Source organism: Salvia hispanica, chromosome 6, assembly GCF_023119035.1.
Source record: "Salvia hispanica cultivar TCC Black 2014 chromosome 6, UniMelb_Shisp_WGS_1.0, whole genome shotgun sequence".
Lineage (NCBI taxonomy): Eukaryota > Viridiplantae > Streptophyta > Magnoliopsida > Lamiales > Lamiaceae > Salvia > Salvia hispanica.
The window spans coordinates 14,935,389-14,951,031 of NC_062970.1; the positions used below are offsets into that span (position 1 = coordinate 14,935,389).

A 15,643-nucleotide genomic window follows, 5' to 3' on the forward strand; every position below is an offset into this window, starting at 1 on the left:
GCAAGTTGAAAAATCTGAGACAATTGGGTTAAAAAGCAATTTGAAAGAATGAAAATACAATAAGATTACAACTCAATACAACAATGTCACCCTCACAAACTATCACAAACTATCACGACTAACCAAGTTGAGAAAAAGTCAAAAAACTAAGCTGTCCAAGACTACTTCAAAAATGAGCCGACCAATAAAAGCCAAATAATGTGAGTACTAAATTACTATTCAGAGAATAATTTAGGCCTTGACCCGACCATAATACTTCTGTTTCTCCTCGGTTGTCTGGAAACGTCCATGTCCGAACTTGGATGAGGTATCCACAAACTTGAGCTTAATCTCCTCGAGGGCAACACGAGATGTCTGTTTTAGGAGAGATTGACGAAGAGTCACAACCCTTTTCTTAGGACCCACACACCCACCTTTGATCATCAAGTAATCATCCTTTACAACACCATAGTGAGGGAATCCACCCATTGGTGTAATATCTTTCTCAGTCCTGCAATCAATTAACATACAAGTCATTAGATAAACGAGACAAAGCATATTTCCATACATTAGGTAGACTGACTGGATCTGTTCATTCACAAACTAACAAATCATTATTTGTTTAAATTGATGAGATCCATTTAGTGTCCAATATCAACCAGATCAATGGAAACACAGACAGGAATTCATGCACTCAAATGGAACAGGTATTTATATCTCTACTTAAAGAATCGATAGATGGAAGTATATATAATGCAAAATGCAAAGGTGCTAGTATTGGAACCTGTCAAACTCAGTAGAGGCCGTGTGTTCTTCTTTCCCAACCTTGCCAAGCTTATAGATTTTCTTGTTCAGTTCAGTTCGGTGATGGTATCCATTCTGTCCAGCCCTAGCAACTGTGAAGGAAACTCTAGCAGGATGCCATGCACCAATACAGGCAACCTTACGAAGTCCCCTGTGGGTTTTTCGAGGAAGCCGGGTGACTCCCCAACGTGTAACCACACCTTCATATCCTTTACCCTTGGTGACACCAATAATGTCAATCATATCATCCTTCTGGAAAACAGCATCAATGGGGACCTGTTTCTCAAAGAAACCATATGCAAAATCAACCTTCTGTGCTATAGTCCCACCATTCACTTGTATCTCCATCATGTGTGCCTTCTTTTGCTTCAATCCCTTCATTTTCCTTATCTGTACAATATTTAATAGCAATAGACAACTTTACTTATGGTCGAATCTGGTGAAAAAAATAACTAATAGTAATAAAAAATTTCCAAAAAAAGAAAATTAGTTTATACCTGAGTGTGAGCTAGGACACGAATGACACAAGAATATTTCTTCAATTTCTCCAGTTGTGCCTGGGTGTCTTTCTTCCCCTCGTCAGTCTCCAGCTTCTTCGAGTATTTGGAGAATGCCTTCTTCTTTGACTTGCACCAATTCTTGTAGAACCTTCTCTTTACCTCCTCACTCAAGTGCTGAGCCCAAACTGTATTCAGGCAGCGAAGACCACAAGGAGTCTTCACATACCCAACGACACCAACAATTACCATAGGTGGTGTTTCAATCATGGTGACAGCTTCACATGTCTCCTTCTTGTGAAGTTCTGCAATAAATATTTCAATTCAGAATATTCACATTTCATGCTTTCAATAAAACTTTGGCCTAGTTCAACATAGAATCTCTGTAATATAATACAGCATGTCTACCACGGGAATGACAAACAAATTAGAAGTCAATAGGAATGCACAAGAAATAATGCATCACAAATACATCTAATTATTTTTTATCAAAAAGCATCTTATTAAAATAGTTGACTATAACATTGAATAGCCTTTAGTATAAATGCCGCTTCAGAAAACTTCACAAGGAGAATAAGACTAAAATGTGCAACCCTAAACTAAATGGTAATGGAAGGGATATAAATAAAGGTAGTGCTGTATGAAACATTGGCGGAGCCTACTTTTCATTATATGAACTATGAAGGGTACAGCGGTCCAAAAATAATTATACTCCGTATAATATATGCGCATCAAGTCAGCAATCTAGAAAGCCAGCATGGAAAAGGTATAACAATGTTAATAATGGAGGTAATTTACTTGATCCAGGTTTCTCGACATCTCTGACAATGTGGGTCATGCCAGCCTTGTAACCCAGGAAGGCTGTCAGGCTGCAAGGCTTGGTTGGGTCATCCTTAGGGAACGCCTTCACTGCATTATTCAACAAGAAGTTCAAGACAAATACAAGCTAGGATATGGAAATGGCAGTAAAGAGATTAAATATAAAGAAAGATAAACAAACAAACAAACACATTATGCAGCTTAGCAAATAAGTTATCAAGAAAATAGGATAGCAGTAAAGATGTCAGTATACTCCACTTAACAGTTATACTTATCATCATTGACCATATACCTGGCCTAAACATGCAATTAATTTTACTTTCAATATATGTAAACTGTCTTCAGTGACTCAGTTATAGTTCTTCTAGATTTTAGATAAGAGCATTTACAAGCATACTTAATTTAGAAAGTAAAATAGATTTTTCCATGCCCTCCCTACTTTGATATGCATTGCCAATCTCCCAACAATATACTCTATATTTACTATGTAATGGATATGAAGATACTTTAGTTACAGGGTGGAGATGATCTAATGGCTGATAAAAGCTTAGTGGAGTATATTTTATCTATACAAAAGTAGAATGAGTGCAAAGCATGGCAGTATCCCCGTAGAAAGATTTCAACAACTATTCAGTTTAATAAAAAAATATGAGTACCCTTTCCCCTATGGCGAGTAGCTCTCTTTCTTGGGAGGAAACCAAGAGAACCATGCCTCGGGTGCTCAAACTTCCTATGCGACATTTTCGCCCTCCTTCAACCTGTAACAAAAAAAAACAGATAATGAACAAAAACTAAAACAAACTTCTCACATAATTGCAATATAGAAAACCGCATTGAGCTCAGCATGCAATCAATTAAATTAAGCAGACATAAAAAAAAACATCAGCTCTTCATGAAAATGATGCATAAATTACAAGGTAAACCACCAGTTTTGGCAAAAGTATACAACAGAAATGACAAAATCGCAGAGATGAACCATAAATCAAATTAAAACGAATAGCTGATGCATTATGCTGACATAGTACAAAATCAAATGCGACTTATTTGCGAGTACAACATATACATTGAAGAATTAAAACCTAAGGACAATAATGAAATGCAATTCGCGAATAACAGAACAGATACAGAAACAACTGTGGCGTACCAGAGTGGTGAGCTACAGGGCTTTACGGTGAAGAGAAAAACCTAGATTGAGGAGGTATACGAATACGAATATATAGTTTTCCAAAAATGTTCAAGTAAAAATGGCATGAGCTACTAGTTGGGCTCTGAGTTAAATTAGTGATTGGGCCGATAGCTTGGCCCAATGCTGATTCTGGAAAAAATATCTCTAGACTTAGTTTTGCTTGTTTTTGGTACTTATGCAATTTCTTATTTTTATTTCCTGTAGGAAGTTTTGTAAATTTTTTAATTATTTTTAGTTTTACTTCATGTTCAATATTTTATTTTGTATGTCTTCATGTTCAATATTATTTTATTTGAATTTATTTTTTTAGCCTTTTAATATTATAATTTCAATTAACTTTTTTCTATTTTAAAGTCATTTTGGTATTAAGTTTGCATTTTTATTTTTTAGCTTTTTCAATTTTTAACAACATTTTATTTTAATATATTTTCATTTTTTTTATAGAAATACTAGTATCATTTTTAAATTTTAAAATGGTACTAATATGTGAGATGTCATATACCTATTCGTATATAATTGCAATAGTTTATAATTAGAAAACGATAATATCTTTACAGAGTGAGTATATCCTAATATAGGAAAACACACAAAATTTATAATTGTAATAGTTCAAAATTAGGGTTATGTAATTTTAATTCGTAATTTAGAAAGTTTAATTATGTATATATAGGAACTATATAGCTAAGGGTTTTAAGTTATGAATTTTTAGTTATTTTTTTTAATTAAGAATTTAATTTATAAAAAATGAAATGAGGTTACTCTTATTGCAAAAGTTGGAGCTGGATGATGTCGTAGGTGAAAAATGAAGTTTTGACTGCTATGTGGCTGGAAAGAGGCCAGTGATACAAATGCCATGAGATGAAATAAAATGCTAGCAATGAATTTTGTTGCAATGAAGAGGTTACAACTGAAGATCGTGAGTCGTGACATTGGTTGTAACAAATAACAGTATGAATATGGATGTCAATTCAACTTAAAACAAATATATTGATCCAAATAGCTTGATAATTTTTTAGAACTAAGTGTTAGAAAATTTTGAGTCTAATAAAATCACAACCTAAATATGAGATTGGTCCTAAACTAATAACATGAACCTCATAGAGTTGTTCAGAAATAAGGTCATTCCCATTATTTATATTTTAATTTATAGTGTTATTCTTTTCAAACGTTTGAAAAACTAGTTAAATACTCTCTAATTGTCCCGTAAAAATATAATTCTTTTTTATTTTGAGATTTCTCACAAAATTATTAGGCTACTTCTATTTTTGCCAAATTTTATACATCTTATAAGGTCAATTTTATTATCCACTGACAATACTATAAACACTTGTTTTTGTTTCTATCTTGGAGCAGGATTTTTCAAATGAATATGAAAATATATTTTGATCAATTATTTAAAAGTTATACTAATGATTTATTTTATTTACTGTACTTTTAAACATATCATAAAATAATATACTACATATAAATAACATATGACAATTATAGGAAGTAGTAGTATGTATATTTGTAACTCTGAGTTTCACGGAGTATCAGTTTTAAGTTGAAATAACTCTGATATTATAGATATAAAATTATTATTAAAATTATATTTGTTAAAAAATTATACTCCAAATTAATCCGTATGAATAAAAAAATTTGCAATCGAATTTTACATGAACCATATAAGGCTCACAAATTCAACCTTGAATATTCTAGAAGCCTCTTCCACCATCTTGATTCGAGATAAATGTGTTTTAGTAAATTTTCCTACTCAATTATCATTATTATAACCCCAAATACGATACTAGCACTACTACAGTTTACTTTTAGTTAAGGCGGTGGTTTCCAAATTTAAATGTTTTGGGATCCCACGAAAAGACGATTCTCTCCCCCAAAAAATCTGGTTACGAATAATGTTTTCTTTCCATAGCCCACTTTCAGAAATACTTATAAAATAATTTGAATTTATCATCTCAGAAAAACAAAAAAATCTAATGACGAAATCGAAGGAAATCGAGATGGAATTCGAGATGACCGAGCCGGAGATGGACGCCGCCCTCCAGCTGATCCAACTCAGCGGCGACTCCGGCGCCAGGACGGCGGAGCAAAGCCCCGAGCAAAGCGTCGGCGATTCAAACGAAATATCGTCGTGGTATGCGAAAGTCGGAGATCTCGACGCTCTCCCGCGGAAGAGAAAGCGGTTTCGATTGATCGATGAGATATACAGTATTACCAGCCCAGCTGTCTGTGTCAGCCGCAAGCGCGGTAAGAAATCTGCCAAACGATGAACTCACTGTTTCAATTTTGTGTATATTCCGGCAGAGAGATAGTAGTTGTATGTTCTTGTTTTTTTGTTTAATTTCTTTTGTGTCTTCATCTCATACCGCATGTTTTCAACTTACTTTTTTTCTTCAAACACTCTAAATTTAGCCTATATATATGATGATTGTGTGAATGCTTAGGTGGATTAACCAAAAAAACTGCAGAATTAAATTATAATCCGGTTAGTAATCTGGCGAATCAACTCATGGTTCGTGTAGATTATCTCAAGCGAGATGTGATCAAATTTTTGGTGAAGTTGAGGATTTGTAAGGATAAAACGAAAGTTGAGAACATTCCATGAGAGTTATGTCCGTAGACTGTAAGAATGGTTAAAAGCATGAGTTTAGTATGTATGAGTATACGTACAAATTGTATGGGTACTTCTGTTTTGGAAGGCTGAATTTGTTGCTTCATGAAATTACTTTTTCTCTTCTTCATTTTGTTATTTTTATTAGCAGGTCGAACTCTTCCAATAATAGAAACATGCAAGCATCTGCTGGTTAAACTTGTGCGCCAGACAATTTGTGTTACATAAAAGTATCATAAAAAATAAAGACAATAAAATGACTACCAAAACAATGATAAGAATATAAATCAGATAACCCTTAGCTAGGAGAGGGACGCTCTCAACCACCAAACGGTGAGCTGTTTTCGAGAAAAAGATGTGTGAACATATATTAGTAGTAAAATTTAGTTATTGAGGTACACAGTTACTATGTTCTTTGTTCTCAACACAAAAGTGCTTGTTAAAAAGTAATCACAAAATGTGAGTAAATTCAAAATATGCGCATGTATAAAATTGAAAAAGATAAATTAAGGTGAATTGCATATAGATTATAAAAATTACTATAATTAATGGTCAATATAGATTGTAAAAATCATAATTTATGGTCGATATCTAGCATTTCGTCCGTCCAATTTCAATAAGTCATTTTATTTTATTTTATTTTTACAACAGAATTCAATGAATATAATATAATAAACACAGCAATCTATATAATTCATTATATTTGTGGCTTTATTTTTTTCCTTTCATATCTATTTTCTACTTTTTGCTATAAATTAATACTCCCTCCATCCCATGTTACATGAGTCATTTCTTTTTCGCGCTCGTTTAGGATAAATGATATAAATAGTTAAAGTGAAGATGGAATAATGTAGAGAAGAGTCTTATAGTTCGTATTCTCTCTCTTTCTTACCATCTCTCCACTTTAACTATTTATTACTCCTTCCGTCCCACTTTCGGAGTCCGGTTTACCATTTTTGGGTGTCCGGCTTTAGGAGTCCCGGTTGGAATATTCTATAAATGCTATCAATAGGCTTCACATTCCACTAACATTTTTCCACTCCTATTTTATTTCCTAATACTCCATATAAAAGTAAGACTTACATTCTACTACTATCTTTTTATATCAACTTTTATTTACATTTCTTAAAAGAGACTCTTAAATTGGGACGAAGAAGTATTATTTTACCAAAGGAGTGGAAAAAAAAAGTGACTCAAATAACATGGGACAAATGGAATATGTACTTATTCATAATAATTATCTTCTTTTTTGTATTTTATTTTGTATAATACACTTGTTTTTTATATTCATAGATGCTCGGACCTTGAGGTACTAGTATATTTCATAGAACAAAATGAGTTCTATAAAAATTAACATAACCATTTATACGATTGTTTTTATCCTCAAATTTTAGCTTATTCAGACAATTCCCTCAACTTTTATTTTGATATTCCAAACTTATATTTTAGTATTTCAATTTTCAATTGTTTTTTATAAAATATTTTGGAATATCAAATTTCATGACATAAATCTGATTAATTTTGTTAAAGACTGCCTCCCTACATATATCAATTCCTCCTTACATACCAACAAAAGTTGTGACAACAAAAAGAATGATGGTTTGTAAATCCAGATATATCTTTTCATATGGAAAGTCATACTTTGAAAAAATGAATCAATCTTTCATCACCTAATTTCTTATAATAGGATATACTCCCTCCGTCCCACTTTAACAGTCTCATTAACTTTTCTGCCCTCTTTTTGTAAAAATGATAAAAGAAATAGTTAAAGTGGAGAAATGGTAACGTAAGAGAGACAATAATGTAGATAAGACTATTCTCTATATTATTCTCTCTCTTAATTTACCATTTCTCCTATTTAACTATTTTTTATCATTTTTACAAAAACAGAGCAGAAAAGTTAATGGGAATGCTAAAGCGGGACGGAGGAAGTATAATGGGAGACACTAAAAGTTAGAATATTTTTTAAATAGAAATAAATGTCGATGAATTTTATTAAAAACGTCTTCGGGATTTTTGAATAAAAAAAATAGACTTTTCTGAAAGGGAAATGATTTTCGTAGTGAATTTCTACGTACATAATACCCTTAACTTTTTAATCAGACCGAACCGATTTTATATTAACCGGTTTTATTATTATTTATACTGTTTACTTACTATATTATCCCTATTATATTTTTATTATATTTTAATAGTAAAAGAAATATTAATCTTGATATAAATCTCCAAATTAAGATTTCCATATCTAAATACTCCTATCTTTCCTTTTCCCTTTTTATTTTTTGAACTTAAATTTGTCGACCATATTCTACCTCTCTCCCAATTTCTTCTAATACTTTTACGTCAATCTTCACTAAATATTAAGAGACTTTCTCTCCATCATTTATTGTTCGAAGTGAAAATTCACAATACATCACCATTTACCATTTTTTCTCCAAAATGTACCTTCTCAGCTCTTAATAATTAATTTATTCGTAATTGTATTCACTACCTCATACGAAATCTGAGATTTTTAACTGGACAAATTCACTACAAGGTTGACTACTTGACTTCATGGAAATTTTTGGGATGTCGAATTTTCAATGCTCATTGATTCGAAATCTGAAGAGAAAAAAATTGGGGATAAATCTGGTGGTCTGCGGCAGAATTCCAAATTTTGGGTGAATTGGATCGCAGAGGCGTTTGTTGACTAGTTGTGAAAAAAATAAGAACAGTGGTTAGCGGCGTTGTTGTGCTTGCGAGATAAAAATTCAGAATAGTTTTTGGAGAAAAAATGACAAACTCTGGTTTCCGTCTTGTAAGAATATTGAAATTGAGCAAGAATAAGATCCAACTTTTTAGAAATAAAGAAGTACAACATTACTTGGAGATTTAGTTTGGTAAAAGAGTGACAGAGAGATTATGAAGATGACCTTTTCAGGTTTAAGAAAAAAATCAAAAGAATTGAATTCTGGGAGACGGAGTTCATAGAGTTCCTGAGAGAATAGGTGAGAGAGAATTTACTAATAATATTTAATATCGAGAAAAATAAAAATAATATTTAATATCATGAAAAATAAAAATAAAAACAAAAATAATATTACTAAAAATGATAGTATTTAATATTTACTATCGATAAAAATAAAAATGAGAGTTGGTATAGAAGAGATGCTCACACACACTCACGAATCTATCCCTCAGCATATCAAATCTCTCCTAGGTGAATTAATAATTATATTCTAATTAAATTTCCTATTCCTACTCCATCAAATTAAATCAATCCAATTCCAAATCTCTTATTCATAAGTCTATCGATCAAAAACTTTGAATATACATATCTAGTCATCTCGTCGAATTAAATTACATGCTATAATCTTGATATTTCCTAGATGAATTAGTAATTGTATTTCTAATTAATATTCTTATTCCTACTCAATCAAATTAAATCAATCCAATTCCAAATATCTTATACATGTCTATCGATCAAAAACTTTGAATGTACATATCTAGTCCTAAAATCAATCCAATTATGGTTGAATGGAATTGCTTTATTTTTGTTTATTATTGTGTTTCAATGGAATTTGTGTATTTTTCTTCAATTTTCTATAAGTTTGGTTTCAAGATTAAGTTTATAGGTTTAGTTATTCATCGTACAAATAGAGTTTTGATATATGCGACTTCAGAAATCTCGTACAAGTTACCTTTTTCATACTATATGCCATACAATTTTTTAAAATATGATTGGATAATATATTTTTTTATTGCATTTATTTAAAAATATATTAAAATTTTAAAATATTAAATAAAGATCTATTTGGTAGCAAATGAACAATATCAGGTCTCTTATCAAATTAGTCTTTATAAATCTTAATTTAAATAATTTAATATTAACAAATAATTAGTGTAATGAAGTATTAATAATTTGTTATCCAATACTATTGAAGTTTCAATAATCAAATTTATAATATATGATTAAAAATAATTACTACCGTATAAATTTTGATTTAAATAATTTAATAGTATAAATAATTAGCGTTATGAAGTATTAAAAATTTGTTATAACGTACTATTGAAGTGTCAATAATCAGATTTATAATAGTATATGATAAAAAAAATTACTGCTATAATTAAATTGTAATTTTCAATATTGATAAACTTATAATTTTCAATATATCTACTTTTTAGCTTAATTCACTCTAATCCAACAAATTAAAATTTGATACTACTAATATAGTAACTAAATAAGTGTATTGTTGGAATTTTAAGAATGTTATAATTTTAATTTCTTATTTCCTAAATTTGATTTCTTTAAATTCTAATATCTTGGGACGTTACAGTTGAACCTTGATAAAAAAAATTACTCCCTCCGTCCCATAAAAGTTGATACAAAACTTTTGGGTACGGAGATTAATAATTTATATTAAATAAATAAGAGAGATGAAAAAAATAGGAAAGATAAGAGAGAGTAAAGTAAATAATGGAATAAAGTAAGAGTGATTAGATGTTTTGTCTTTTGTTAAAAAAGGAAATGACTCAACTTTGTTGGGACGGACTAAAAAGGAATACCACTCAACTTTTATGGGACGGAGGGAGTACATGTTCTTATCATATCTATTTCATATTTTTAATATTTCCAAAAATATTCTCTTTTTCTTTATACAATACTCTATCTGTCTCATAGAAATAAGCCGAATTTCCTCTTTCGTTCGTCCCACTAAAACATGCAATAAATTAAAATTTGATATATGGTGTAATATTACCAAAGGAGTTTAGTGTTTATGATTTTGAACGATTATGTTGAACCCTGATCAATAAATAATCGCATGTTCACAACTTATTTATTTAATATTTTAAGATTTGTAGCTAATATTTTCTAATTATCTTTAAAAAATATTAGAGTTCTTAGTTCAAATAATTGTAACATGCAACAAGTAAATTTTAATACTCCTTGAGGAGTACTCATTAAGTTTACAATTTTGATTTAAGAATTTCATAATTGTAATATTAACTCATCTATTTAATATTTTAAAGGTATATAATTAATATTTTTTTTAGAAAATATTATACTCCTTGTTAGCTCAATTCTTTACTCAATCAAATTTAATTTCTATAAAGTCATAATTTCAAAAACGTTACAATTGAACGTCGATAAAAAAAAAAAATGCGCACACACACTCATCTTCTTAACTAATCTGTTTAGTGTTTTATAGCTATATGGCCAATGCTTTTTTGCTTTATAAAAAAAATATTAGTGTTTTTGGATCAATTCACTATATAATGCAACAAATTAAAATCTTATACTTATACTTCGTATGATATATTAATACAAGATTGAGTTTGCGGTTTTCATTTTAATTATTTAGATCCCAAAATTATAATTTATTTAATTTCTTAAATTTTAGAATGTTACAATCGAGCTCGATGAAAAATAACTTATTTATATTTTAAAGCAATATTGTTAATATTTTCTCTTTTTTATAAAATATTAGAGTTTGTTGCTCAATTCAATGTATAATATAAGAAATTATAATATGATCTATGATGTATTAATACTAATTAACTATGTGGCTTTTATTTAAGATTTTTCTTACTTTTTATATTAATATTTACATTCCAAAATTTGAATTATTTTTAGAACATTACAACTTGATAAATAAAAACCACATGTTCTTAATTCATTTATTTAACATTATAAAACTATATAACTAATATTTTCTCATGTTTTGCAAATATTGCTAACTCTAAAAAATTGTCTGATATAGAATTAGTAGAGTTTATGATTTCTTAATCAACTCATAGATATATGAGGAGTATTAAACTAATCTAAAATGATAAAAGTGAATTCATCCAATTATTTTTCTACTAACAATAATATTTTTTATATATTTTTTTATTTTTGAAAAGTTATACTATTTGAATCTCAATCAAAAAAATAATTGTATATTCAAAACTTATTTATTTAATATTTTAAAGGTATATAGGTATATTTGTAAAGGATATGTTGCTCCGACCCTCTCCTCAAACTCTACACGATGTATCGTGATTTAAAAGGAGTATATAATCTTTGATAATGATGAGTCTCCACCTCGGGAAGAAGCTGGAGTGTCGACGGCGAGCGACGATATCATAGATCTGGATTGATATGTTTTAGTTCATTTTGATTTAAGTTTAGTTTCTAGAATAAGATTCTTGTTTTCGTTTCTTGTTTTTGTTGCCAGTTTTCTATTCAATTTTTCAATTTGCAATTGCTTACGTTAATGGAATTGGTTTATTATTGTTTATTTCAATTTATTTCGTTTCTATCTCTCTTATTTTTGTAGATTTGCAAGATTCCTTATTTTATGCATTTATTCGTGATTCAAAACGTATTGGGGAATTCTATAAGATTTTAATCACTTATTCGAAGAAGAAATTGTTATATTATAATTAAATAATTAGCTTTGAGATTTTAAAGAAAAAAAGTATTTTTAAAATAAAATGACAATATTAAATAAACCAAGAAAAGTGTAAAATAGTATAAAGATATTGTAAAAATAAATCATGGTTAAAATCTGATATGATTATTAACGCATACAAATATGCTAATTTATAAATCTATTTAAATTTTTTATAATATTATTTAAAAGTATAAATAAAAAAGTGATCCACAATAAAACTTAAGAGTATAAGAAAAAAGCAAATAAATAGCATTTAGTTACAACAAAATGCATAAAATAGGGAATCGTGCAAACATGGAATAAAATATTTAGTAAAAATAATAAAAAATAATGTAAAAAAGAAAAGTAAAAAATTACTACTACATTTCTCTCGTCTTGTTCTGCACGTCGACCTCCTTCGTGCTCATCCTCCCCGGAGGCCGTCAGGTACCGCCTGTTCCGGGGGTCGGCTGCACACATCATGTTCATGAAAATCATACTTTAAGATATGGCCATATACTCTATCGGTAGTACAAAAAGTATGAAAATATTTGATGCTGAAATAACCACACATTCATATATATATTTGGGACAGAGACGAAAAAATAAGGAGAGGAGAAAAATCATTTATGGTATATTTAGAAGACACAACGGAAGAAATAAGGAGACGAGAAAAATCATTAAAAATAGTATATTTATTCTCAAAGGGTAAATATGCATTATGCTAGTTGATTTAAAAGTATTTGAAAATCATAAATCGGTTTTAAGCATGAATTACCTAAAATATCCAATTACGTACGTAGAAATTATTTACGTTTATCACTACTCTTTCTGAAATATGCTCAAAATTCAGGAAATGAGACACTATTATCTTGTACGTACATAGTGGTGGGTCTAGGAACTAAAAAAATGGAAGGGGTTGAATAATATAACAAGATTCAAGAATGGGGTAGGTTGTTAGATTTGTTCGTATGCGGGTGGATGAGTTTTTGGCGATGTCCGCGAAAAGTTTGATGTGTGAACAAAATATAATCAAATCTGATATCATGTTGTAGATTTAATGAATAATGTTGTAGATTTCAAATCTTTAATGTCACATGATCATTAAATATATCAAATTAAAAATATAAATTTCACATAACTTTCTCAATTTTAAACTATTTTTTCATACCCCATATACGGGATTAAACGTAATTTTATGGAGATACTAACAAAATCTCAATTGAATATGTTCAATCAAAGAAATTTGCACGAAATATATAATTTATCAATTTATCTATGCCGACTTGCAATATAATGCTCTTCATTGCATTAATGTTATGATCCCGACCATGTCAATATATAAAACGACTCATGTCCAATACATATAATGCTGAGAAAATGTAATATTTAAGTGTGTTTTCAAAATTGCAATGATAAAATTGATAATTGTCATATTCCATCAATTTACGTATAATGAAGTTCATTATTGTAGTGATATTATGACCCAAGTGTATATAATGATGAAAAAGTATTAAGTAGATTTTCAAATTGTATATGTATATTTATAATTATCAGTTGGACAATTTTACCCCCAGATGTCTTGTTTTTGTGTATAGAATGAACACGGAATAAATTTGATCATCATAACCGTACCCCTCTATCCCAACTAAATTTGGCAAAACTTTTGGGCAGAAGATTAGAAAATTGCGTTGAATGGATAGAAAAAATGAATAAAGTAATAGAGATAATTAATAGAGAGTAAAGTAACTGATTTGAAAGGAAAATAAGAGGTGATTAGATATTTTATTTTTTTGTTAAAAAGGGGAATAATTCAACTTAGTTGGGACATCCCAAAAATGAATACAACTCAACTTATATAGGATGGAGGGAGGGGAAGTATATATATATTCAAGATTTTATACCTTATAAATGATTTTCCTTGTTAAGTAAGATTATCTATCTAGGTTTGGTATTACTAGGTCGCTCTCTCTCTTGTGCTAAATGATTTTCCTTAATGAAGATTATCTAGCTAGGTTTGGTATTACTAGGTCACGCTTTCTCTTAGGATAATAATCATTGATCAATGGAGTATATATTATCTTAGAAGAGCTAATAATTAAGGGTGAAATGCAGTCATGTAAATATATGCAGATCTCATGGAGTCATGGTTAATGGTATCTAATATCTTGAATGAGTATATAAATTGCACAACATCATAGATGTAATATCCGTTCCCCAAAAAAAACAAAATTACTTTAGAATTTAGATTAACAATAAAGCTCAAAACTCCTTTTCTCAATAGAAGAATTCCTACACGCTAAGAGTTGCTTGCGCGCACGGATGTTATGTGAAAAATGGTATTCCATCAAAATAGCTCTACATTAATATTAGGGTCAATGGACTATAAAATCATGAAACTTATCAAATTTTTGTTTCCAAAATTTGAATGATAAATGACGGAATTGCAAAATTTCTAACGGTTGGCAATTGAAACTAAAAATATAACATATGACTGTCCCACATCGATGTCAAGAGAAAACTGAAACTAGTATATGAGTCTCATGGGCCCTCCTCCTATTACCAATTGGTTTTAGGATGGAACGAATTTCTATCACTAACTGATAACAGTAGTATAACACACGCTCATACAAATCAAAGGAAAATTGCTTATGCAAATAAGAATTATTCGTACGTGCCTGCATGATTGTTTTTTATACAACCGATACATATACCACATTTATATGATATACATAATGTATTCATGAATTGTTAGCTTAATTTGAACCTCTACATACATATTATTCACAACATATATACCAATAAAACATCAGAAATCTAGTTTGTCAAAATTATTCCCAAATTACCAGCAACACACACACTCACTTTAGTTAGTATCAAACCCTACTTAATGTATGAGTATTTCAAAGTCAAGAAATAAAAAGAAGGTGTATCACAAAAAGCAATTTATACAAGCGCCAAAGTAAATCTATACAGCGAAATTGATTGAGAAATCTCCAGAAAAAAAGGGGAAACAAAAAGGTCATATAATTTCAAAACCTGGCCCTCTTCTTCGACTTGGAGCGATTATTGATCGAATTCAAAGGCGCGGCGGCAGTCTTACCATAGATATCAACGAGCGATCCAAACCTATGATTGATTCGAGGCAGCGGTTCATCATCCAACACCAATTTTTCCTGATTTACGAAGCTGCTGCTGCCGCTCGACATCGACGACGCATCAGCCGCGCTGTATCTATCGACGGCGGAATCCGGCCAGAAGACGCGGAGATCGTCGTCGGAGCCGCCGCTGAGATGAATCAGCTGCAAAACCGCGTCGATTTCTAGCTTGGTGAGGCTGCAGTAGGATTCCA

General features: G+C 30.1%; 2 protein-coding genes across 3 annotated transcripts; one reads left to right on the forward strand and one right to left on the reverse strand.

The window, feature by feature from the left end:
- Positions 1–28: 28 nt before the first annotated feature.
- On the reverse strand, positions 29–3,341 carry LOC125197369 (60S ribosomal protein L3-1-like). Its single transcript, XM_048096105.1, has 6 exons — positions 3,244–3,341; positions 2,756–2,857; positions 2,079–2,189; positions 1,281–1,585; positions 764–1,173; positions 29–490 (listed from the first exon to the last, which is right to left on the reverse strand). The coding sequence occupies exons 2-6, from the start codon at positions 2,838–2,840 to the stop codon at positions 232–234; spliced, it is 1,170 nt and encodes a 389-aa protein (XP_047952062.1). The 5' UTR covers positions 2,841–2,857; positions 3,244–3,341; the 3' UTR covers positions 29–231.
- Positions 3,342–5,080: 1,739 nt separating this feature from the next.
- On the forward strand, positions 5,081–6,002 carry LOC125197078. 2 transcript variants are annotated; one of them, XM_048095777.1, is made up of 2 exons: positions 5,081–5,532; positions 5,730–6,002. In XM_048095777.1, exons 1-2 carry the CDS (start codon positions 5,262–5,264, stop codon positions 5,888–5,890), a joined length of 432 nt encoding a protein of 143 aa, XP_047951734.1. In that variant the 5' UTR covers positions 5,081–5,261; the 3' UTR covers positions 5,891–6,002. The 2 variants fall into 2 exon arrangements, with proteins under 2 accessions (XP_047951734.1, XP_047951735.1); XM_048095778.1 differs by having other exon boundaries at positions 5,086–5,532; positions 5,808–6,002.
- The last annotated feature ends 9,641 nt before the right edge of the window (positions 6,003–15,643 follow it).